Source organism: Rutilus rutilus (genome assembly GCF_951802725.1).
Source record: "Rutilus rutilus genome assembly, chromosome: 14".
Classification (NCBI taxonomy): Eukaryota; Metazoa; Chordata; class Actinopteri; order Cypriniformes; family Leuciscidae; genus Rutilus; species Rutilus rutilus.
Genome location: NC_140219.1, coordinates 10,352,601 through 10,376,697, shown reverse-complemented (window position 1 = coordinate 10,376,697; position 24,097 = coordinate 10,352,601). Strand labels below are relative to the sequence as shown.

At 37.3% G+C, this 24,097-nt stretch overlaps 1 protein-coding gene across 1 annotated transcript in view; it reads right to left on the bottom strand.

Annotated features, from left to right (window-relative positions):
- Positions 1–24,097, bottom strand: part of rapgef2b (Rap guanine nucleotide exchange factor 2b) — a 110,110-nt gene that overhangs the window by 61,406 nt on the left and 24,607 nt on the right. Inside the window, 2 exon segments of the mRNA XM_084429398.1 lie at positions 11,163–11,219; positions 12,268–12,338. Coding sequence (XP_084285524.1) covers positions 11,163–11,219; positions 12,268–12,338 — 128 coding nt within the window.

Here is a 24,097-nt window from a genome sequence, read left to right as displayed (position 1 = left end):
AAAGCAGTGCTGGGGTTTATGAGCTGACAGACAGTCCTAACATGAAGCAAATAACCCAGCTTTCATGCTACACTGCACACTTTATTATTGCACATTTTAATATGACTTGTTTTTTTATGCGATTTGCGATGAAATTCCTTGTACATCTTCATCTTATCACGTTCACTGGAATTCTCGGTTCTAATGGTGCATTTAAGTTATGTTGAAAAGATCACATTTATGAGCTGAACACACATGAACGCCACCACAAAGTCGTAAATACTAGTGAAAATACAAATATAATGGCATTGTAATATAACAATTTAATATGTAACAAATTTTACAGTGGCTTCATAAATTAATTAAAAACATTAAAAAGCAAAACACACCTGATGCATGTTCTTTGTTCTCCATTTTCTGGAAGTAGAATTTGAAACCTTGCTGTATTTTTGTGTAGTTAATTAAGAGATGGTACACCGCCATCTTGCTTTGGTGAAAGTGACGTTGTAAACATGACTTCCCACCTCATAAATACAAACTTCCCGGGAGGACTTGAACGCACCATTTATGGTCAGTCATATAGAGTGCAAAAGTTGGGTCCAGGAAGTAAAAATCCTATACATTTTCATCATAGAGTAATGAATTTTTAACAATAACTTATAAAAGATAGACCTACAGTGAGCATCAGTCCACAACCCTATTTTATAATTATGTTTAACAATGGAATTCCTGAAGGAAACGACATCAACCAGGATTATGCAAAAAATGTCCACCAATCAGAGAACTGAAACAGCCAAATTGCACCAAAGAAACTCATAAGTGCTGCTCGCCCACTCCCATGAAGCTCAGCAAATGACATAAATCTCAATAGGGTCAATAGATTCAACCTCCCTACATTCTCAAACAATTAAAATGTTCACAATCAACAACTTTAAATCAATAGTTTTGTGTCATGCGCATTTTTGTCCAATTTTCATATTAAAAAAATTCTTCATATCAAAGTTTGAAATGTTTTTATTCTCTTTGTATATGTTTGGTTTGGTGAACTCTTTAATGAAGAATTGTAGAACATTTTTCAATCTCCGTTTCCTAATCTTCTCTGTCGCCGTATAGCAACGCTGTATATTGGACTGCTCATTCTGTAACTGAAACCGGCGCTATTTATGTCTCTCGTATAACACCACAGTCTCACACTTTCATGTCATACAAACGCAACAGGCATCATCTTGTGTCTCTGTAATTGGATGCAGCAAAAATAACATCCAAGAACTTCAGTATTAATATTTCTACCTTTTTGGATGTTGTAACGCACAATTTTTTTACAAAAGCTTTACAATTATATACAGGTAAAACTTTAAGATAATTTTAACTCAAATGAAATTAATATTTCACATCCTTGTATTTACGTATTTAGTAAGTAGCCACGTACACGATCCCTTATTTCATTATTTCACCCATTGAAAAGTCCATTTCGATCAACAGAATGGTTTCCTTAACTTTTGAGTACAACAAACAGTTCTCCAAACTTCTGGATGTTTGTCTTTAAATGAAAATCCAAAATACACACATAAATACTCCGCTCCATCATCTCAATAGGACTAATGAGGCAGTTCCTGACTGCTCTCAAACGCAGCACGAGCACGGCTTGCTTTTTTAGTTCTCTTTCTGCATCGCTCCCTTCATCATTGCAGCTTCTGCTCCCTCTTTTAATCGTTTTTCCCGAGCGCGCGCAGACAAAAACGAAGCACTCAATTATTAATCAGCAGAATGCAAAGAGGGAGAAGGATAGAGCGGGAATGATGGAAGGCGAGCGACGGAGTGCGTGATGATGTTCTGCACCATCAACGGAGCAGCGCTGACTGAACTGGGTCACTGAAACACACTTCCAGCGCTCATCAAATGCTCATCAAGCACACAGCCTCAGCCTCCAGCCCCTCAGGAACGACTGGGGAGCAGCAGAAACCAGAGCAGGAAGTCAGGCAAGGTTTGGAGGAATATGGACTTCATGCACTCATCCTTAGGGGTTATTTATCTGCTAATCTTCAGTTAGCCTAAAAAAGGAAATTCTTAATTAAAGGTTCAAATCCACAGACAAATACAGGAAAAAGTACATATATATATCATAGCAACCCACATTACAATGCATTAGTTTCTCCAGGAATTACTGCTATAGTAAAACTGGAACAATGTCAGTGTTGATTTATTACAATTTTACAGAACAAACAATAATGGTAGCAGCAGTTATTACTGGCATTTTAATAAAATATTTCCAGAAACCCTGGTTACCATGGTAAAGTTGGCGAGGGTGTCACTAGATATTAGCAAAAAATGAAAAGGAAATGTCAATGAAAATGTCTGTTAACTGAAAAACTATAAAAAAGTTAACTAGACTAAAAAAACAAATACCAAAATGAAATTGATTATCAGAGTCTTATAAAGTTCTATTCCTTTACAACCAACCTCGTTAAACATAAATGAAGAAGAAAAGTAAACCATCTTAAACATTTAAATTATATCAGTTAGCTTTTGACAGCCATAAATATATTCTAAAAATCAAATATTTTAGACAAACTTAAAGTGAACTAGAGTAAGTAACTAATGACTGGTACACATTGTACGATTTTGAGCTGTCCCAGACGAAAGATGACAAAGACTTTAAAGGACAACTCCGGTCAATTTTAACATTGAGCTCATTTTTTTGTACAGTTGGAGTGCTGTCAGTACAGATAACAACGACAAAAATCGGTGTTGCCTACACCGAGTTATCCTCTATTTAAAATTTGCACCCTATTGACTTCAATGGGGCAAGTTTTAAACCTGCTTTTAGGCTCTTAACATCCTTGATGTGTCATTACAAGTGCGGTCATGTGAGTGATTCCTTCGGAGTGAACGTGGGTGAATCTGACTGCAGTAGATGTGAAAGATATTAATAAAAATGATGTTTATTCAGCCAGCGCACATACCTGTATTTACATCCTGTTTTCGGTCGAAGTCCACAGTAGTCGATTGTCGAGTTCACGCGCATAGGTTTAGTACCTATGATCACGCGCCTGAAAAGCCTAAAAGCAGGTTTAAAACTTGCCCCATTGAAGTCAACAGGGTGCAAATTTTAAAAAGAGGATAACTCGGTGTAGGCAACACCGATTTTTGTCGTTGTTCCCTGTACTGACAGCACTCCAAATGTACAAAAAAATGGAGTTCTCCTTTAACATGATCATCTCACAGTTTGTTTGCTGCTACGACCTATGTCTACCGACTAGCCAATAAAACTGCAACATGAAATGGCGTATTGCTCAACACGACATGGTGCTAAAACTTAACCATATTCTCCTCTTTTTTTCAGCACACATAAAAACCACAATTGCTGCACTTTGATCTTGCTTTATTTGCTTACCACTAGCACATGCTGATGACATTTTATTCTTCAGTAATATCTTGTGTCATAGCCTACAATTCAATAGATGTCATCATCATACAGTCTACGTACATGTTGCACCCAAGTTTATTAGATCCATGTCGTACAGTGTGATTTGTAATCGAAATCGAACAGTCTATGGCAGGCATATGTTACTGTTATCATTACAGTTACTCCAGTAGTATTGAACCAGTGACATTATAAAAGTGATATCATTGTAAAAGATTACCAAAATGAAAAATGGACTTAAATGCACATTCAAATCAAGTATAGACAAAACTGTGTTTATAATTTGTGTTGATGTGCCTACATTTCTTGTCAGAGCTGTGTGTTTGTGCCCAGCAGCGGCTCTTGGGCTGATGGGATTCGCAGCAGGAATACAGAGACAGAGTGATGCGGGGAGAGGGAAACCTTCTCTATACCAGCTGGTGGCCATGAGTGTAGGAGAGAACCCTTCAGCTGAGCTGTGTGTGTGTGTGTGTGTGTGTGGGGGGGGGGGGGGGGGGGGGATACAGAAAGATGGATCACCAATGCCACTCCAGAGCACCACTCCTGCATGCACATACTCACAGATCACATACAAGACACAGTTGTGTGAATGCTGCATCAGTACTCAAAGCCAACAGCTATTCTAACACACAAATGCTTTTATAGGGTTTTATTTCTATTGAGGCTCTTTGGTGCTAAGACGGCAGGATGATGGCAGCCTTACTGGAGTGTGACAGCACAGATGAGCTCAAAGTGATTCTACTATAAGTCTCACTGACACTGTGCAGTTCTACAATAAGAAACATTAGCGGCACAATTTTGTTTTCTTTTTCAAATCTACTGAGCCTTTTCAATAGAATACATGTTAAAATATATTTTTGGGTGAATTTTGACTTAAATTGTTTTATATATATATATTGTGCATTCATACAAATTTAAATAAAGTGGGGTCCACATTGAAAAACTCTGTTTTTCTTTCTTTATTTATTTTTTCATTTTTATCTTTCATGGAAATAAACTTTTTAATATTGTGAGAAATTGAAAATCAACTTATGACGTTAAAGAAAATTTTTACGGGTCAGTTCACCCAAATTCTGTCATCATTTACTCACCCCAGGGTTCCCACACCTTGGTTAACTTCAAATTCAAGGACCTTTCAAGGACTTTCCAGGTCCAATACCCTCAAATTGAAGGACTTAATGTGGGGACACATTTGTTGTGTACAACAACAAACGATGAGGTACCATGGTAGTTTCATGCGCGCGTACAACACAAAGTACCTCATGCGGGAAACACTTAACGTAACCAGGTTTTTCCCTGGCTTAAAACGAGGCGGACGTGGTAAAATCCTAATAATGTATTTTAATAATAAGATAATTAAATTAGTATTTTTTGTAGATCATCATATAGCCTAATGTGTTTCCCACATTGTTTTTGTGGGTGGAGCTTGGTACCTCTAGGGGGGTCCGGGGGCATGCCCCCCCGGAAGAAAATTTTGTACATTTTAAAGATAAATTCATTAACCTGGTGCACTTTGAGTCACCCGAATCCACTGTTAAAAAGAAATAATCCACCCGCAAAACCGCCCATATTCTTTGATTTAGATATCTGTATCTGATCATCACATTACAATTATTCAAATGAGTGTTAAGCACGATAATATGGTAACATATCACACTGAAGTAGGCTGATTTAAAATGAACATTTATTTAAAATAAAAGTTCTTCTTTTGGAAAAATTACATAATTCCTTAATAGCCTAAACAGAGGCTTTACTCCCTTCAAACTTAAGTTGTCAATGTTTCATTACATCACTGTTTGAAAACACAACATTTTTTGTACCTTTTATAAAGGGCATTTTTCCCCTAATTTTATTAAATGTATCTCCATCTTTCATTTCAAATTCTTACATTTGATCAATATATTCAATTAAAATAATAAGACACTAGGCTGTTACAAAACTAATTAAATCATTTACATTGAAAAATTATAACTATTTAAATTAGATTATTTTAAATATTTTTGAATATACAAATAGGGAATGTTGAAAAGAATGATACTTTATGAAACTAAACCGCCAGTAGATGGCGTCAGGCGACCGTCTTAATGAGCGAGTCATTGAGTCATTCATTCAAACGATTCGTTCAAACGGCTGATTTATTCAGAATGAGGCAGTTTATGAATGGGTAATTGAATCTTTGACTCAACCGATTCGTTCAAAACGCAAATCATTCAGTAATGCAACAAGTGTTGCTGTGGGATGCGCTATGGTTCTGTGATCTTTGTTTGGAACTTTTTCGCTGCTGAAACAGAACAAAAACAGTCATTGCGTCTAAAATGTAAGTGACTTAACTTTAACTATTTTGTTTATTGAACTGTTATGAAATCAGTTTCGGTTTCAATCTTGATGGTATTCAGGAAAACAGCTCTCTGGTCGTGTAACTGCGCAAGCCTCAACAGCGCAACATTGTTACCGTTAGGTAGGCCTATATTATTATCAACTATAGGCTATCAATCACCACTTACATTAAATGAAATAAAACAGAATCATCCTCACGTTTTCGGTGATTCCCTAGTTATTTTTTATTGTCAAGAGCCGGAGGCGGCACGAAATTTGACGGAGGCGGCAGCCTCATAATTCTCTGGTAACGTAACGCGTAAATGCGCTTAACTAGTGTAAATCAAACAAGCTAGTATGCATAGGCCATGAACTGTTGGCGAAATAACACATTAGGGGACCGGAGTGAATATGGAATTTTTTCCAGAAAACTTATTGCACAAAATAAATTCAAGCACTTTCAAGCACCTGTCTCTATGTATGTTTATTTTCAAAAACTTTCCAGGGCCTTGAAAAAAAAAATTCAGATTCACAAACTTTCAAGGATTTCAAGGACCCGTGGGAACCCTGTCACCCTCATGTCGTTCCAAACTCGTAAGACTTTCGTTCATCTTCAGAACACAAATGAAGATATTTTTGAAGAAATCTGAGAGCTTTCTGTCCCTCCACAGACAGCTACACAACTACCACTTAGATGTTTCAAAAAGTTCATAAAGAGATTGTTAAACTAATCCAAATGAATTGAGTTTAGTCAAAATTTTCTAAAGAAACTCAATCGCTTTTTATGACGAACAGATTTACTTTAGGCTTTTATTCACATATAAACACTGATCAGCAAGCATAAACAGAAGCTCAACCGAACCTGTTTGATGCGTGAGAATGAACCTCATTGGTTCTTGCTGAAGCTCAAACATTCCGTGTAACACGAGGATGAACCTCATTGGTTCTCGCACGTCAAGCAAACATGCTTGAGCTTCCGTTTACCACAACCAAGCGGCAACCTCCCCGTCTCTCTCTTGAAACCAACACGGAAGTGAGTTAAACTGCAATTCGTTGACTGGCCGCTTGAGGCTGATGTCAGAAGTGAGTCAAATCTGTATCTCCCCCATGTTAAAATGCCAAATTTTACAGCAGAAAAAAACGTGTTTACAGCCTGGTGTCTGTATGTGGCTTTGGTCTATACAGCTAATTTTGCCCTTCATGACAACTGTGAGGGGGGTGAATTTTTTTATAACTCATCCGTTTAGTTGATTAATATTTAAAGTTCTGCATAATTAAGGGTGTGGCCACTTGAGTGACAGGTACGTAGGTTGTCGCTGATGTCAATGTTAGCCGTTTGTCTGTTGTTACTAGCCGTCACTTCACCTCAGCAAGTGTTAGCTGCTGAACTTGCCATCTCTGCCGTGTTTTATGCTTTATTTCGTGATTATTTCATACAATTTAATACACCCATTAAGTTACTTCGCCCACGGCTTTGGATTCCGTTGTTGTCGTCGAGTTTCGTTCGAGAGAACAACCAGCGCTATATTTCAGTTGTTTTCCTCTGTGAACATGCACTAATGGATGTCTGACAATTTCGTTGCTTTTTGGAGTTTTCAGATTTAAAAACGTCAATAAAGGCTCGTTCGTTCTGCTCTCACGGAACAGATGGATTATAATATGCTTATGTACCGTCAGATGAAATCCTGCAGGTGTCGGCGCTTTCTCAATAAATGCACATCCTTGAATGAGCACGGATTTTCTAGCGCATTACTTAGTCTTCATAGGCAATATATCTATGGTTTAACCCATTTGAGAGGCGTCCAAAATCAGAATTTAAAATGGACTGAATAAGCTCTCTATACGCACTTGACGAGCGATGCCGCGCTGACGGACCATAGACTATAAAAAAGAGTGACTGACATGTAACTTATGCACATAAATCACTGTCACACACACTCTGAGTAATATTAAGAGTTCCTGCATATACATTTTCAACTAGGAGAATAGTACAGAATCACGATACACAGTCTCACATGTAGCCATGTCTTTTAACTATTAATATTTCGAAGGGCAAAAATAGGAACTTTTAATTGGTTTTACATCATAAGTGTCACTTTAGCACGAGGCCCTGTGCAGTCGCAGACTTGGTACTGTCAGTTGCATATAACGTTATAGAATTACCTCCCCATGCAGCCTGCATAGATATAAACATATATCTAGCCCAGCCTGAACTAAAAACTCGATCACGTCGAGCTAGCTAGGTGATTTCAGATAGCCAGGCTCCAGCTCCACTCACGCCCCGCCTCTGCCCATTTTCTGTAATCCGGGAGTGACGCAAGGCCAAGATGGCGACGGCCGGCTCCGCCCACTTTAGGCTTCAAAAATGCTCTTCAGAAACCTACGGGTGACGTCACGGACACTACGTCCATATTTTTTTACAGTCTATGACCACAACTGATGTGTTCGTTGATATATGTTTATTTGTAAATAAAAGCCTAAATTGTTCTGTTCATCATATAAAGTGATCATGAAAACATGGACTAAACCGCTCAATTCAAATGGATTAGTTTTAGGATCACTTAATGAACTTTTTTAAGTGTCAAAGTGGTAGATGCGTAGCTGTCAATGGACGAGGGACAGAAATTGCTCAGATTTGATTCAAAATATCTTCATTTGTGTTCCAAAGATGAACGAAAGTCTTATGGGTTTGGATGACATGGGGTTGAGTAATTAATGACATAAATTTTTTTTTTGGGTGAACTATCCCTTTAAAATTGCTTTGTAAGATTTCAATCGCAATCCAATTATACTGTAATGTATGATAACATATGTATCGCAATTGTGTATTTTATTGTGAGATAGTCCTAATGCTAATCAGAAATGTGTGTGTGTGGGGGGGTATTGTATTTAAAAAAAAGACAAAATTGGTACTATATTAACCACTAACAGAAAAATCTATATCAATCGTCGACTAAAACAGACTAATTCATTTACGATGTAAAAAATGACTTTCGTTTAAGAGCATAATTAGCATGAATAGACAAAAAGTCCATGAGCAAAGCCCCCTGAGGTTTGTTTAACAAATTTAAACATTGCTTGAACATTATTTACAAAAAGCAGAAATCAATATGCCTCAGTAACGACATTAAAACTTTTATCACAAATATTTTTAGAAGCCCGAGTGTGATATTATTGTCCTCCCGTCCAAACCTGCTCAAAAATAAAGTATAAGAAGCAGCATCTCGGAAAGCGTGTTTGTGTATTTGGCACTAGCGGTTCAGAGGTTGTTGCGGTGGGAGTAGTTTGTTCCTGAGGGAAATCAGCAGCAGCACACACAAGTCTGAAGATTATTATTAGCGCGTAGCTTTAAAGCAGCGAGCTGTCTAATAAAAAAACAGTGGAGTGAGTCGCTGAGGTACAGCGACAAGCCTGGTGTAGCAGACACAGTGGAGTGTTAGAACTTAAATAGTCCGCCACTGGGAGTTTTGAGAGTGTGTGGATGAAAACAACCACATTAAACAGAGGACTGACTCACATTGTTATACAAACCCACAACTTATAGATGAACCAAAAATATATGCTGCTTTATATGCATTTGCCTACTAGACAAGCCTGACAAACAAGCATTCCAAAAGAAAGTTTTTATGTCATCTACACCCTGCAGACAATAAACAGCAGGATGCCGGACAGATTCTGTCTCCTGCTGTTTCCAAACACTCACACACTTTTAGTTGTGTGCAACTTGCTATCTATAGCCAATCAGATACAGCCTTCAAAATGAACATGTAATCTGCATTTGTTTTGCCAAATTGCTGTCTAATTCAAGACACAAACCCATACAGAGCAACAATTAAGTCACACAGAGAAAGCTGCTGCAATATTTCTCTGATCTCAAAGATTCAACATTAAAGAGGTCATTTATGTTTTTTAACAGTTTATTCTTGCCCTGGGTGTACTTTAAATGTTTTTTAGTTTTTTTTTGTGTGCACCAAAAAAGTAAATAATTATGCTTTCTCTTATTTTAATTGAGCAACAGCCTTAGTTTATGTTTACAGGCTTCAAGTTTGCTCTCAGTTCTAATACACGTTTGCTCAATGCGTTCATGTATTTAGTTTTTGAACGAAACTGAGCCATTTTGGACTGAAAGTATCAGGTCCAAGACGTCAGTTGTCATAAAACATGCATGAACCGTCATTTGTTAACACTGTTGTCAAAATTGCCAAAACACATATAATGTTGCCATTTTTGAGAATTACAGCAACAGAAAAAAATCCAGTGAATAATAACTTAAATTTGTAGTCCTCACAGTCATATGGCTTTAGAAAACCTGGAATAGTTTATAAATGTATGATAAACTAATTTATTAATCCTTAAACAGCATTTGACCTTATTCACTTTTATTATTTGAAAAACAACAGCTAGAATATTCTTCAGAATGCAGAATATGTATTTAATTTTATTCAATATATATATTATTATAAGTAGTATTTTATTATTATATAATTTATTTTGTTAAAATATATATATTTATATATATTTATTTATATTTATATATATATATATATATATATATATTTTTTTATTATTATTATTATTTTTTACAGAATAAGTTACAATTATTGAAAAAATATATAATTTTAACTTGGATCAACTATTTCATCTGATATGCCCAAATCTATTGAACAGAAGCACATATTAAATGTAATCAACTGACCTAAAAATGACCTAATTCAGCAGCAGTAATTAACAGTTCAGTGCAGCAACTTTCCACTCTTACACAGGCACAATAGAAAAGATGCTATCAGAGACGATGAGTAAATGAGACGTTCCCCTTTATGAACAGGGGGTAGTGACCCACGGAAGGAAGCGCCCACACTTCATCTTCCTTGAAAAGAAAAATGGAGTGTGAAATTGGAGGGGAGTGTCTGGGTCCACCCGAGGGAATAAATATATGTGTTTGAGCGTGTGCGTTTTTGTGTGTTGGACTCCAGGACCAAAAAAGCAAGAAGCAATGGGTGTCAGACAATGCCAACACTAACTTCAAACAGTGCTGAGAGGATGCAAGTGGGGACTTTTTTTAAAACACACATGCCATGCTCTTCAGATGAAGGCGAATCTAAAGTGGGTCAGTATGTCTTAGATGTTGTGGATCAATAGCCGTTTGTGTATCACCCAGAAACCCTGTATTCCTCAAAATGCCATTTTCAGCTACTAGGATACTCATTATAACATGACAGAAGGCTCATGCAGCACTGAATATAACACTTTTGCTTCAGCGCTTTCAAATCTCACCTTTGTAATTTGATAAGACTTTTGAAAAGCGGGCTATATTTATCGCCGCTTCTGGATTGATGATTTCTGAAGACTATTTGTGGTTATGCATTGCACATCCTACAAAGGCTTACAGAAACATAATGGCTTTAAACAAAGGAATTGGATGGAAAACAAGGTTGTTACTCACTAATAGAGCACTTCGTTGGCTTCGTGTCTTTCGTAGCGTACGGTTTCACACATTATCCTAAAAAAGACAGAAAAAAAGTGATGGGAGAGAGAGAGAGAAACATATAATCAGTGACATATCCAAACTTAACAGCTCCAAAAGAAACAAATGTACCCTCATATTTTTGTCTGCGATTATGAAAAATCCCTCAGTTCATGTTGTGAAACCAAAATCAAAAAGGATTTCAGGAACAAAACCCTTGTGGGTATTCAGGACTGGTTGGCATTGAGATTGCAAAGAAAAACAAACAGGCTGCCTTGTGTTGAGAACAGTGCAAGGACAAAACCAAACTCTGTTTGTGGATGACATATTTCGATGTTGGTTTATGCTAGAAGTGCTGTTTAAGCAAACTCGGATGTATCGCCACATAGCAAAACATTCCAGAGGACAAAAACATTCTTCAAAAGACATTCCATAAAGTTCAGCTCAGTTGGAGAGTAGAAAGCCATCCAAGTCCATCTGACACATTCCCGAAGATGTGTACGGACCCCTGAAGGGGTGTTTGTGGGGTCAGGTAGGGTTAGGAATGTTCTAGAACTGCACGGTCACGTAACAAAGTATTTTACCCCAAAATATGTACGTCCACTTGTGCGTACGTGAGAACCTTGAGAAGGTAGTTAAAACGACGTAAGAGTTCAGACAACAATACAACAATACTGACTAGCAGCAGTTGCTGACATAACTATAAGTTAGCTAAATATAGTCTAAAACTGTTATTGAAATGCTAACATTGCTGACATTTTTTTTTTATATATATATATATATATATAAAAAAATTGACAGCAATGTTAGCATTTCAGTAACAGTACTAAATGTTAGCATTTCAATTACATACATACATACATATACACACACATACATATATATACATACACACACATTTACATATACATATATACACATACCTATATTTATACACACACACATACATATAATCTCACAGCACATCTGTCTATCATTTACACATCTGTATTTATCACCCACCATCCACCACCTGCTTGACCTGAAAAAAAACATGTGTGCATTTTTCTCCCACCCATTTATCAAATCCTTCCTTCAGTTTTACCTCAGTTGGTGCTCCCGAAGATTGGACAGCGCCTCCATCCCATGCAAGTAGGAATAAACAATCTCCAGGTCCTGCAGGTAAAACGAGAGAGAAAGAGAAAAGATCAAAGTCTATTCATCATCTGTAAAAGCACGCACTGTCCCAGAATTCCCAGCACAGGAAGAGAATGTTTACTTCAATAGGAAAAGTATGGTAGAGAAAATGGCCTTGAAACACATGGAGAAATGCAGCTACACAACGTGAGTCACAGTGATTGTAAAAAATAAAATTACATTAAGCCAATCTCAATCTCAAATGCACTAACATCTCAAATTTACTGTAGTTTACACTCATTTGTAATTAGAATAATCTCATAATTTTAACACTTCCTCGTCATGTATTCGCTTCTATGGCTCATTCTGAAGCTCATTCTGTTTTTGATATCAACTAAATCTCATTTATAGGTGTACAGTGCAAACACTTCTAAACAAATAGTCTCAGGTCCCTAAACAGGTCCTTTCACTAGAGAGAGTCTTGCTCTATCTACAAGTGGCTCTTCAGACAAACTGGTCACAGTGTCCATGAAGCACACAGCGCGTCCTGTCCCCTTCCACATGCAAAAGAGCACTGATGCCAGAACTGGGCCGCCTTTGTGCTCACAAAGGCATGCTGGGATAGCGAAGAGGACAAAAGAGGTTCTGTGCTCGCACACAGACTCACTTGATTATGAACTGAGAGACCCTGTGTGACATAGAACACAAATGCAAACACACAGCTCACCAAACATTTGCCCTCTGATATGGCACAAGTAAACCTCCGCCCCCTTGTTTTCCTATTAAGACTTATGTGATTGATAGATAAATAATAAAGAATAAGAGAAAACTAGAAAAGGATAGATAGGTTTTTTTTGGTCATTTGTTTGTAAATATGGCGAGATACAGGGGGTGAGGGTCCAGACGAGATGAAAACGGAGCGTTGACCGTAAGGATAAACGACAAGGCATATTAAAGGGATAACAAAACAGTTGCTGGTCCCCATTGACTTTCATAGTATTATTTTTTTCATACTATGGAAGTCAATGAGGCCCATCAACTGTTTGATTACCCACATCCTTCAAAATGTCTTCTTTTGTCTTCAACAGAATAAATAATCTCATATAGGTTCAGAACAACTTGAGGGTGGGTATAAAAAAATAAAAATAAAAGGAAGAATTTTCATTTGTTGGTGAACTATCCTTTTAAATGCCATCTTGTTGGTCCTATGTTTGTGGGAGGGCAGGCGACCATAAATGTACTCTTATACAAAGGATACAGAGGGCAAGGTCACATGGACAAACTATACTAGAATATAATGGTAACCTCCATCTTTTGCAGTGTCAAAAGAGGCTAATGAAAAGAACATTTATTATTTGTCACCCCCTGCTGTTACTGGCAGTACATTACATGGTACTGTAAAGGTTAAAGGAAATATTAACAGAAAAATATAAAAAATAAACAAAATTAAATAAAACAAACAAATAACAAAACAAAGGACATATATATTTTTTTAAATAGTCAATTAAAAATGTTCCACAATTCACAATCTCATATTAATGTATTATAAGGCTATTTAAAATAAGAATGCAATATAAGAAGGTTAAAAAAAAAAGCACTTCATGCTTGCTAGATTTGTTAAAATCAATATATTGATTTAGTCATTTTATTTTTTATTTTAGTGCCTGTTTTTTTCTTTTTTACCTTCATTTTTGATGACGGTGTTATGGTTGCTAAGGTGGTTTGAGTGGATTCAAGCACACTGCTATAGGTCATCTGGGTGGCTGCTGGGGTGCACTGAGTCCGATTGCTTAGAAAAATGGGCACACATCACCTCACTTTAACAAGCCAAATGTTTGGAGGCTTCAAAGCAGAAGCACAAACAGTGTGGGACGTTACACGTTACATTTAATGCTTAGAGGTTTGTTCAAATCTATAAACCTAAATATGAGCAATAGGAATAGTGATGATTGCTTTAGCAAGCAAAAAAAAGAACAATAAGGCTGAGACAATGACAAAGGACCTTCTAGCTGGTGTGCACTGCACAAATCCTCCACTAGATGTCATGCTGGTGTAAGATTTCACTGCCTCATGTCCAGCTCTTTCTGCAACTCTTAGCGCCACAACTGGCTGGAATGAAGCTCTCCCAGAACACTGTGGCTTTCTTTTCCCCCCTCAAATATTACTTCTAAATTCAACATGGAAAGAATGTGCAGAACCCCATTTTTCAGTCCCAGTGTCCTCATGAGGAGTTTTCACTCCTTTATTTTATCGCTCTGCCAGAAGTTCATAATGAGTCCACTACAACTTTTCTCTAAACACACACTGAGAATGAACAGCAATGAACTTTGACAAAGCAGATCTTTGCTATTTTTGGTCAGTTATATACATTTAGCTGAATTATCATTTAGTTAAGATTACTCAAAAACTGAAAGAACCATACTGTAAGTTAAATGTATGGTAGGCAATTTCGGAGAGGCTAGCAATAGCAAGCTAGCTTTGAAAGCATAAGATCCCACCCTCCCTTCAGAGCGTCTCCAAAGCCACGCCTCCTTCAAAACACATGAACACACACAGCAGAGTCTACAAAGCGTCACGAGAGACACCGTTAAATTACCTCATGTCTCAAACCACATATAACATTACAATAATAATGAACGTAAACGACTTACAGAGCTCGGACTTGTACCACCTGACTGCTGCAACTGATTTCTGAATTAAAATGATTTTACTGTCTTTATTGTTAAAGGGATAGTTCACCCCCAAAAAATAAATGTTGATATCATTTACTCATCATGTTGTTCCAAAACCTGTACGAGTTTCTTTCTTCTATTGACCACAAATGAAGATATTATAAAGAATGTTGGTAACCAGACAGTTGATGGTTGCCATTGACTTACATAAGTACTATGGAAGCCAATGGCTACCGTCAACTTTCTGGTTGAAATGAAAATTAAAAATGTTGCTAAAATAAGTTTAAGTAAAAAAAAAAGCAAGCTAAAATCAAAATTTAAAATATTAAGAAACACTATAATAGTATTTAAATAATACTAATATAACATTGGTATTTTTTGAGTTTTACATTCAACAAAATGGGAGTTGGTAGCATTATAAAAAAACAACAATAAAAAGTCAAATGTAAGTGCCTGTGGTTATTATTTTTCAGTTTTATCATATTTTAACGATTATGAATTGTATTAGTTGGCATGAAATATTGGCATGGGAAAAAGGCATACATTTTACTATTGCCAGAATAATCAAGCCGTCTTGATCTGGTCTGAATCATTCACACGTCGTGGGCACTGTTTAGGTACTGTTTACACACAAAGCAAAAGGGTGAATCTGAAGAAATTACTACTACAATAACCACCACTTTTTTTTTTTTCCATGGTTTTCCAACAGATGCCAGGTTCACAGTAAAACACCACTAGGTTTGCACGCTCACTTTGTACTCTCTTTCTGCATTGTGACTGCTTTCTTCCAGAGTGCTTTGTGACAAAGAGACCATTGTGTTTTGTGATTGGTCAAACAATATATGTGAAGCCCAGGGCACTCAGCCTTCGCTGGTTACGCAACTCTCGTGGGAGTCAGTGGCTGCCGTGGTAACAAGCTGAGTGACACACACCGCTGAGACCAGGTAGAGTAGTAAAGATGAAACTGGCGAGTTAAGCAAACAACAGTAGTTGTTTAACAGCAGCCTTGACTAAAGCCTTAGTGAAACTCAGTGAACAAAGCCATGAGATTGTACCTGTATCAGTCTATTTAAAAAGTGTTCTGCACACTCCACAAAAGAAGCTCAGCTATGATACAGCAAATTTGAGATGTACAACAAAAGAGACTACAAAAGAGAGATAATGGCCTTGTTCACAGCAGCAGAATACAGTTGTCTGTACTTATGTTCACACAGTTCAGTTATTTACTGGAGTGACAACCGCATTCTGTAACCGAACTTACACCTGTAAATTCTCAAATGTTCTGATCTCCACCCAGATATAAAAGCTGCTCTGTTAATGAAGATTTGATGGATGAACTCGCTGCTCGATTGAACTCTTGTCGTGTCAAAACTGATAAGACTTTTCAGTTTTATGGACGTTCGCCATCTTTGATATTCCTTTGGTCACTGTTGCTACTGATAAGAAAAAACAGGCTTGACTCCTGTTGCATGTTCACACAGAGTATTCGAGACCCTTTTGTAAGTTGCGGTTTTGAACAGGACATTTTCGAGACTCACATCTGTAAGTAAATCTCAAAAAACAGACATTATGAACGTAGCCTATTAGACCAGTGGTTCTCTATCAAGGGGCCGCCCACTAGGGGGCCTCAGCAAACTTCCAAGGTGGCCCTTATAAGACTTACAATTATTAAAATGTAGTTTATTTTTATCATAACAGAATTACCAACCTATCAGTTTAGATAAGAGGGCCTTAGAATACTGTCTTTGACAACATGGGGCAATTAGGTTGAGAACCGCTGCTATAGACTATATACCTTTCCATATGAGTTTTGCCCTTTCCGACCATGACAAGCGACGGGACTTTTTGTCAGTCTGGATAGCCCAATAAAAATAATTGCTGCAATGTAACGCTCCAATCAAATATATTCTGATTGGTTGTTTTGGGTAATTTTTACTTTTAGTGTGGAGATTGGAGAAACAATTTCAATGTGTTTTTCCATGTCATTCAAAACCTGTATGACAAAACTATTTTTGAAGAACATCCTGGCCACTCTTTTTCATTAGACTGAAAACTGGTGAATGAAGAACACAATGACAAAATAAAAACATAAATTAAAAAAGAATATTTTTATTTTTATTATTTATAAGAATGTAATTATTGCATTAATGTATTACTAGACAAAATGGCAATTAAATAAATTATAGTAAGTTATACTGTATGACTTCAGAAGAAAAATATAAAATAAAATAAAAAATTAATTAAATTTAAGCTCTAGTACTGTATAGCTTCAGAAAATCATTACATTATTAAACATTTCTTTTTTTGAGTTCCATGGAAGAAAGTCTTGCTGGTTTGGAACACCATGAATAAATAACAACATGACATTAATGATTAAATAATTTCCATTTTTTGGAAATCCATCTTTAATGTTGCAAGTTAAAATCAGGAGATCAGCAAAACCAGCTCAACGCAGCAAAAAAAGTAAAAAAAAAAAGTAACTCCCTGTAAAAATAGCAGTTTTATTTTAATATGGTAATATTTTACCATGTGCCATCTGATGCAGATGTTTGTACATATATTCTGTTATAGCCTGTGTGCTGGCTTTCCAAGACAGTGACTGCAGAAACAAACTGAAGTGTTTTGCTGCTTTTGCTATATAAAATGCCTCTTCTCAGCTTTGTATCCCAACATCTTGAATGCAACCCATTACGATGCATCTTGAATGGGTCAAGAGGCTCTTCACATTCCACTCAAGGCATCACTGTGACCATGGCAACTAGTATAAGTATCTACATGATCAGAGCCAATAATTTCCCACTACAGCAATAAACCGTGCTGGAATCAGCTGCCTGAGCAGGTGGCATCTAAAAACCATCAGTCTGATGAGGAAAATCATCCCAACATTAGGCTGATTTGCACTGTTGGCAGGGTAACTAGCCTTAAGAGTCCCCAAACAGAGCAGAAGAGTGGTTTGTCGGATATCTGAATGGTTCAATCAAAATCAGGACACCACATCCAAAGAGAGAGGAGTGACCAGGGATACATAATCAACGTCTTCTTAATGCAATGTCCTTCATGTATAATGACCATAAATGCCGACCATGGGGCGGCAGTGGCTCAGTGGTTCATGTAGGTTGTCCACAAACGGTAAGTTTGGTGGTTCAATCCCCGGTTCCACCTGACCAAGTGTCGAGGTGTCCATGAGCAAGACATCTAACCCCAGCTGCTCCCGACGAGCTGGATGGCGCCTTGCATGGCTGACACCGCCGTCGAATGAGTGAATGAATGGGTGAATGTGAGGCAATATGTAAAGCACTTTGGTGGCCATGGGTCTGTTGAAAGTGCTATATAAATGCAGTCCATTTACCATATGGACTATACCAGGGGTGCCCAGTCCTGCTCCTGCCGATCGACTGTCCTGCACAGTTCATCTCCAACCCTAATCAAACAGACCTGCCTTTAATGTTCAAGTGATCCTGAAGACCTTAATTGGTGTGTTTGATTAGGGTTGGAGATGAACTGTGCAGGACAGTCGATCGGCAGGAGCAGGATTGGGCACCCCTGGACTACACAGTGGTGTTGTCAACAAAAAGTAGCCTATATCAAATCATGAAATGCATAAGACACTTTTAAAACAGCATAATAACTGATTTTAAAGGCACACTATGCAAGATTTGTACCTTAATATAACAGCTTCGAAGTCATTTCGAGGGTAAACTAACTCGTAGTAGGGCGAATCATCCCGATAGCAAAGCAAGGGGGGGGGGACACTGCTGGCAAAACCAGCAATGCAGGTTTGAGAGGTGGCACCCCGACAAATCTCGCGAGAATCACGAGTTGCTTTACGGCACGACGTCACATACATCAACAACATATGAAGCAGCCTCTATGGAAGACACTAACACGCATTTCAGACGTGAATCATGGCAGAGTCGACGAAGTAAACGAAGAAAGCGTGTTCAGAAGAGTCAAGGAAAAGAAAACGAGAAACTGACCGCGTGAGGAACCGGACAAGAGTCCCACTCCACAGCGACTCTAGGGGTGACAAAAACGGAAACTGCATAGTATGCCTTTAAAAGGAGTTTGCTATTAGCATGTTTCTAAAGCCCCTTTCACACAGCGCTTTGAACCCGGGAAATTGCCGGCAAATTGCCAGAGTGCCTTCTGTGTGAACGCAAACACGACCCGGGATTGATGCCGGGATCGATGCCGGGTTGGGGACCTAGTAACATTGCCGTGTTCAGTCCCGGAACGCGCGCTGTGTGAACAAAAGCTATAATAATGCCGTATCGTAGTGATGACGCTGAAGCGCGGGACCGTTCGCCAGCTGTGAAACGGTACGTAATGCGCAAGTTTATGATCGAATCAGAGTAAAAAATGCACAAGCGTGGTTTCTCGAGAGAGAAATCGCAGCTCATCAGCAAACTTAAGATGCTGCTGAGACATTACAAGTCACATCAATGTCACGTGTCTTTACGGGATTTTTACGGGTTGTGTGTGAACGCACTCTCTGATTGCGGAAAATCATTGGCAGTGTGAATGAACCAAAATCGAACGAACCCGGGTCACTTTATCCGTGTATTTTCCGGAATCTCTGTGTGAAAGGGGCTTAAGCTAACACAAAGATCTATACCTTAAAATGACAAACTACCGTTCAAACAAGTGGGGTCGGCAATAATTTGTTTAATAAAAATTTGTATTTTTATTCATCAAGAATGCATTAAATTGATCAGAAGTAACAGTAATGACACTTATGTTACAAAATATTTCTATTTCCAATTATTGCTGTTCTCTTGAACTTTCTATTCATCAAAGAATCCTGAAAGAAGTATCAGAAATATTAAGCAGCACAACTGTTTTCAACATTGATAATACTAAGAAATGTTTCTTGAGCACCAAATCAACATATTAGAATGATTTCTGAAGGATCCTGTGAAACTGAAGACTGAGGTAATGATAAATAAAACTAAATCACATTTTAAAATATATTCAAATAGAAAACAGTTATTTTAAATTGTAATAATATTTCACAATATTACTGTTTTACTGTATTTTGATCAAATAAATGCAGCCTTAGAGATAAGAGGTAAGAGATTTCTTAAAATGTGTACAAATACTCTAATATGCATAAAAATGCAGCACACTCAAATACTGGTCAATTAGTGCATTTTTAATTAGACATTTGTTTTTAATCGACACTTTTTAGTGATGAATGTTTTATATTTATAATCCACATTTCTCTCGATTTGTCAGCCAACTTGTTTTTTTTTCCCTGAGTTTGCCATAGAACATTCTGGTATTGCCTTCTCTGCCTTAGATTTTGACGAAAAGAGGGCATCTATGCCACCTACATTTTGGAACAGTCTTCGTGTCAGGAGTACGCCTACGATGTCTTCAAATTCTGTCTATGTAGGCAGCCCATTACGTTTTGAAACACAGCCAGTGTGTTTGGCTGTTTCCTCGATAAATATAAAAACGTGTGCTTAAAAATACATTTAAAACACAAGAAATGACATGGCAGCTTTATCAGGGAGGTTGAAGTTTCAAAAAGAGTTTCTTCTGCTCACCAGGGCTTCATTTATTTGATCAAAAATACAGTAAAACAGTAATAGTGAAGTATTATTACAATTTAAAATAACTGTTTTTATTTTAAAATGTCATTTATTCCTGTGATGGCAAAGCTGAATTTTCAGCATCATTACTCCAGTCTTCAGTGTCACGTGATCCTTCAGAACTCATTCTAATACACTCAATTCACATTATTACCATTATCAATGTTGAAAACAGTTGCACTGCTTAGTAATTTCGTGGAAACCGTGATTCATGTTTTCAGGATTCTTTGACGAATAGAAATCTTTTGTAACATTACTGCCAATTAATTCATCCTTGCTGAATAAAAGTATTGCTTTCTTTCAAAAACTTCTGAATAGTAGTATTATTTTGAAAAAGAAAAAACAACCATTTGATTCATAGATTTCCAAGTCATATTACATCCCATCCCATTAATGTTGTTGGAAAACAGGCCTGCAAAGCCAGCTTATTGCAGCAAATTATACATACACAACTTCCTGTATAAATAACATTCTTCCCAATAATGCAACATGAGACACAGAAATGGGCTTTTCTGTCAGCAAACCAATCTGTTCACCCTACACGTTGCTGTTTTGTTGTCAGCTCTGTAACCGGCCCTTTAAGGAGATCAGCTCTTTTCATGTGCCATGACATGAGGTGTTTAACAATCACTTCAACAATGCACATACAGTTTAAGGAGGACACATGGTGCCTTGTCCTGAAGGTCAGCCTTGACCCCTGCTGAGCACTAAAACTGACCTCTTTCTGTCATGGATCTAGTAAATGGAGGCAGGGGTGCCCATTGGACACAGATCCCATGACAGAGCTTGTGGCCGTGAGGAGTGATCGAGATTCCTGGGATTATAAACACATATGTTGCTTTCATAAGACAGACCCTCAATTCACCATATCTATTTATCTATAGATTTACTATTTATCAATACTGTTTTTTATAAGACACAAAGACAAGCATAATATATAATACATATTATTTATAATATAAAAATGATATTATCTATTTTACTAAATTATATTTATTTATTTATTATTGTCATTAATATTATTCAAGAAATTATAGAATGTGTTTATTGTTTACATATTCACATTATACTCGCAAAATATTTAATATTATTTATATTAATACCCTGTCTGCAGTGTTGCTTAATAACTTATAGCCTATAAATTGCATGTAATTCACTATTAAATTATTGTATACATTATAAACCATATATTTATAGATAGATAGATAGATAGATAGATAGATATCATTTAAGCAAAGGAACCACATATATTCCTTATTGCAACCTTGAAATTTTAGAAAATTACGTTAAAGTATAAAAATGTGTTTAAATAAATAAATAAATAAAAGCTTATACGGGTGAATTGAAGCACACCAAGACAAAAATGCCAAACAATTAGCAAGGGAAGCAAACAAATTCAGGCAGACCACAAAAAAAAGGTGTCTGCACATTTTAATTAGCCTCAAGTGATTCGTCAACTAGACAGCCAAAGTGACCCATGAGGTCATGCATGGCTCTCTAAAGAGGGTGTGCTACTGCTATTTGTCTATCTCAAGAAGTGTGCCAACATTCCCTGTACTGCATCCAAAAGAGAAATCATTGGTCTGCATTGCAAAAATATACCACAAAGAATTAGAACAAAGGTACTGTATATATGTGGCACATCTTCATGATCAGACAGCTATGTTAATGTGAGGTCTCCAGCATGCATTGTTAAGCCAGGTCAGCAGTATAACTACCACAAGGGCACGTGCCAATCTATAGATCACTCACTGTGGCATTTAAGAGCGCGTGTCATTGTGTTCCCGGTGCCAACTGTGCTCGGTCCGCACTGTCCTTGAGACCCTATTGACAGTGTGGCCCTTAAGGGTATTTTTATCCGTAGAACAGCACATAGCACCAGGTGGAGTCTTTGCAAACAAAAACAAGGTCACTAGCATTAGCAACTGAATATACAGTCATCGACAGCCGGCTCAGTCCCAACAGTATTGGAAACGGTTACGGCCCACTGTCAGCTAAACTTTCAAAATATAACATAAAGACTGTATATGAAGCACTTCATATCGGTGTCAACAAACCTATTGTACTGCTTTTTTTTTTATTCAAGAATGCTTGAGGCAAGCAACGGTTCATTGATCCGATGACATTTAATATTTCCTCGATACGGTCCCCAGTGTGCATCCGATGCTAAACAGCTTAAATTGTTATTGTAATAGCCCAACATAAATGCATGTAGTCAAACGCAGCTCAGAAAGAGGAAGGCTTAGAGCATGTGAATGGCTTAGCATCATGTCTTTAACTGGCAGCTCTAATCCTATAAGAACAAAAGCACAGAGAGTCGCATCAAGCGCACAAAAAAGATGGACGCACTCCAGACTCCCCTGCTGCCTTAAAGACAGATTGTTATGATGAATGACTTCAGCTTTAAAGTGGCAAAACTGTAATGCTTAGTTTGGAGAGGTCTAATGATTCGTGTTCACTGGTGTGGATAAAATCCGCTCAAAACAACCAAACCGCCAGAGGTTCACCTCTTAGGAGACGTGTGTAAATTGTCCAGTCCATCTATATTAGTTGTAGAACACTACGACAATACACGATTGGATAAATTGAGAACCACGATTCTGAACAGACAACTAAACAAAATAACATGTAATTTACTAGAGGTTCTGACAAAATGTTAATTGCTGAAGTCTATTTAAAAATGTTTAATTCATTTGAATGAATAACTTAAAAATTCAATGACCATTTTTTTGAGCAGTTGAGGAGTAATTAGCTGGTGTATTTACTTATTGTGGAGTTAACAAAAGTTAGCATTAGCATTGTAATGTTTGAAACGGATTTCCTAACAAATGTCAGTAAATCCGTGAGGGGCTGCCACCTTTACTTTCGTTTTGTGTTTATTTATTTGATCAATAATTCTAGCCTCCTCCTTCCCATAACAACATAACTCATTACAATATGTACCTCTGGTATGTAATAAACTAAAAAAGTTTAATGTTGCGAATCATCATTTTAAGACTCATCTGGTTGAGAACCACTGATTTATAATTTACATTTTCAGACCAAAATTAGCCGTTTCTATGTAAAAGTATAAACAAAATGCATTTTATGAAAATTGCCTTCACAGCACATCGAGTAGGAGTCGAAAATAAGAAAAACAAATTCCAAAGATCCACTGCACACTCTCCCATTTCATGTAGAAATACCCTTTAACTCACAACTATTCTCATCTGTGTCACAATGTGTAATTCACCGGGAATAAACCCACCAGTCTTGTCAGTCAATGTGAAAGTAAATCAGCAGGAGACCAGCCAACAGACCATATTTTCTGAGTAGCATGTGTGATGAAACTGCAGGTGCTTTTGCAGCAGTCTAACAGGCCTTTTTTCTGACAGCCGAGCAGCTGGCACACTGACACATCACATGCTGTAACTGATCTGGCTTGCATCCATCCCCTTACATTAGATGTAAATAGCCGTAACCGGTAGGACATGATTCTTTTGGAAGCCTGCACTATTTATTGAAAGCAAATAGAAAAACTAAATCGAAAAAA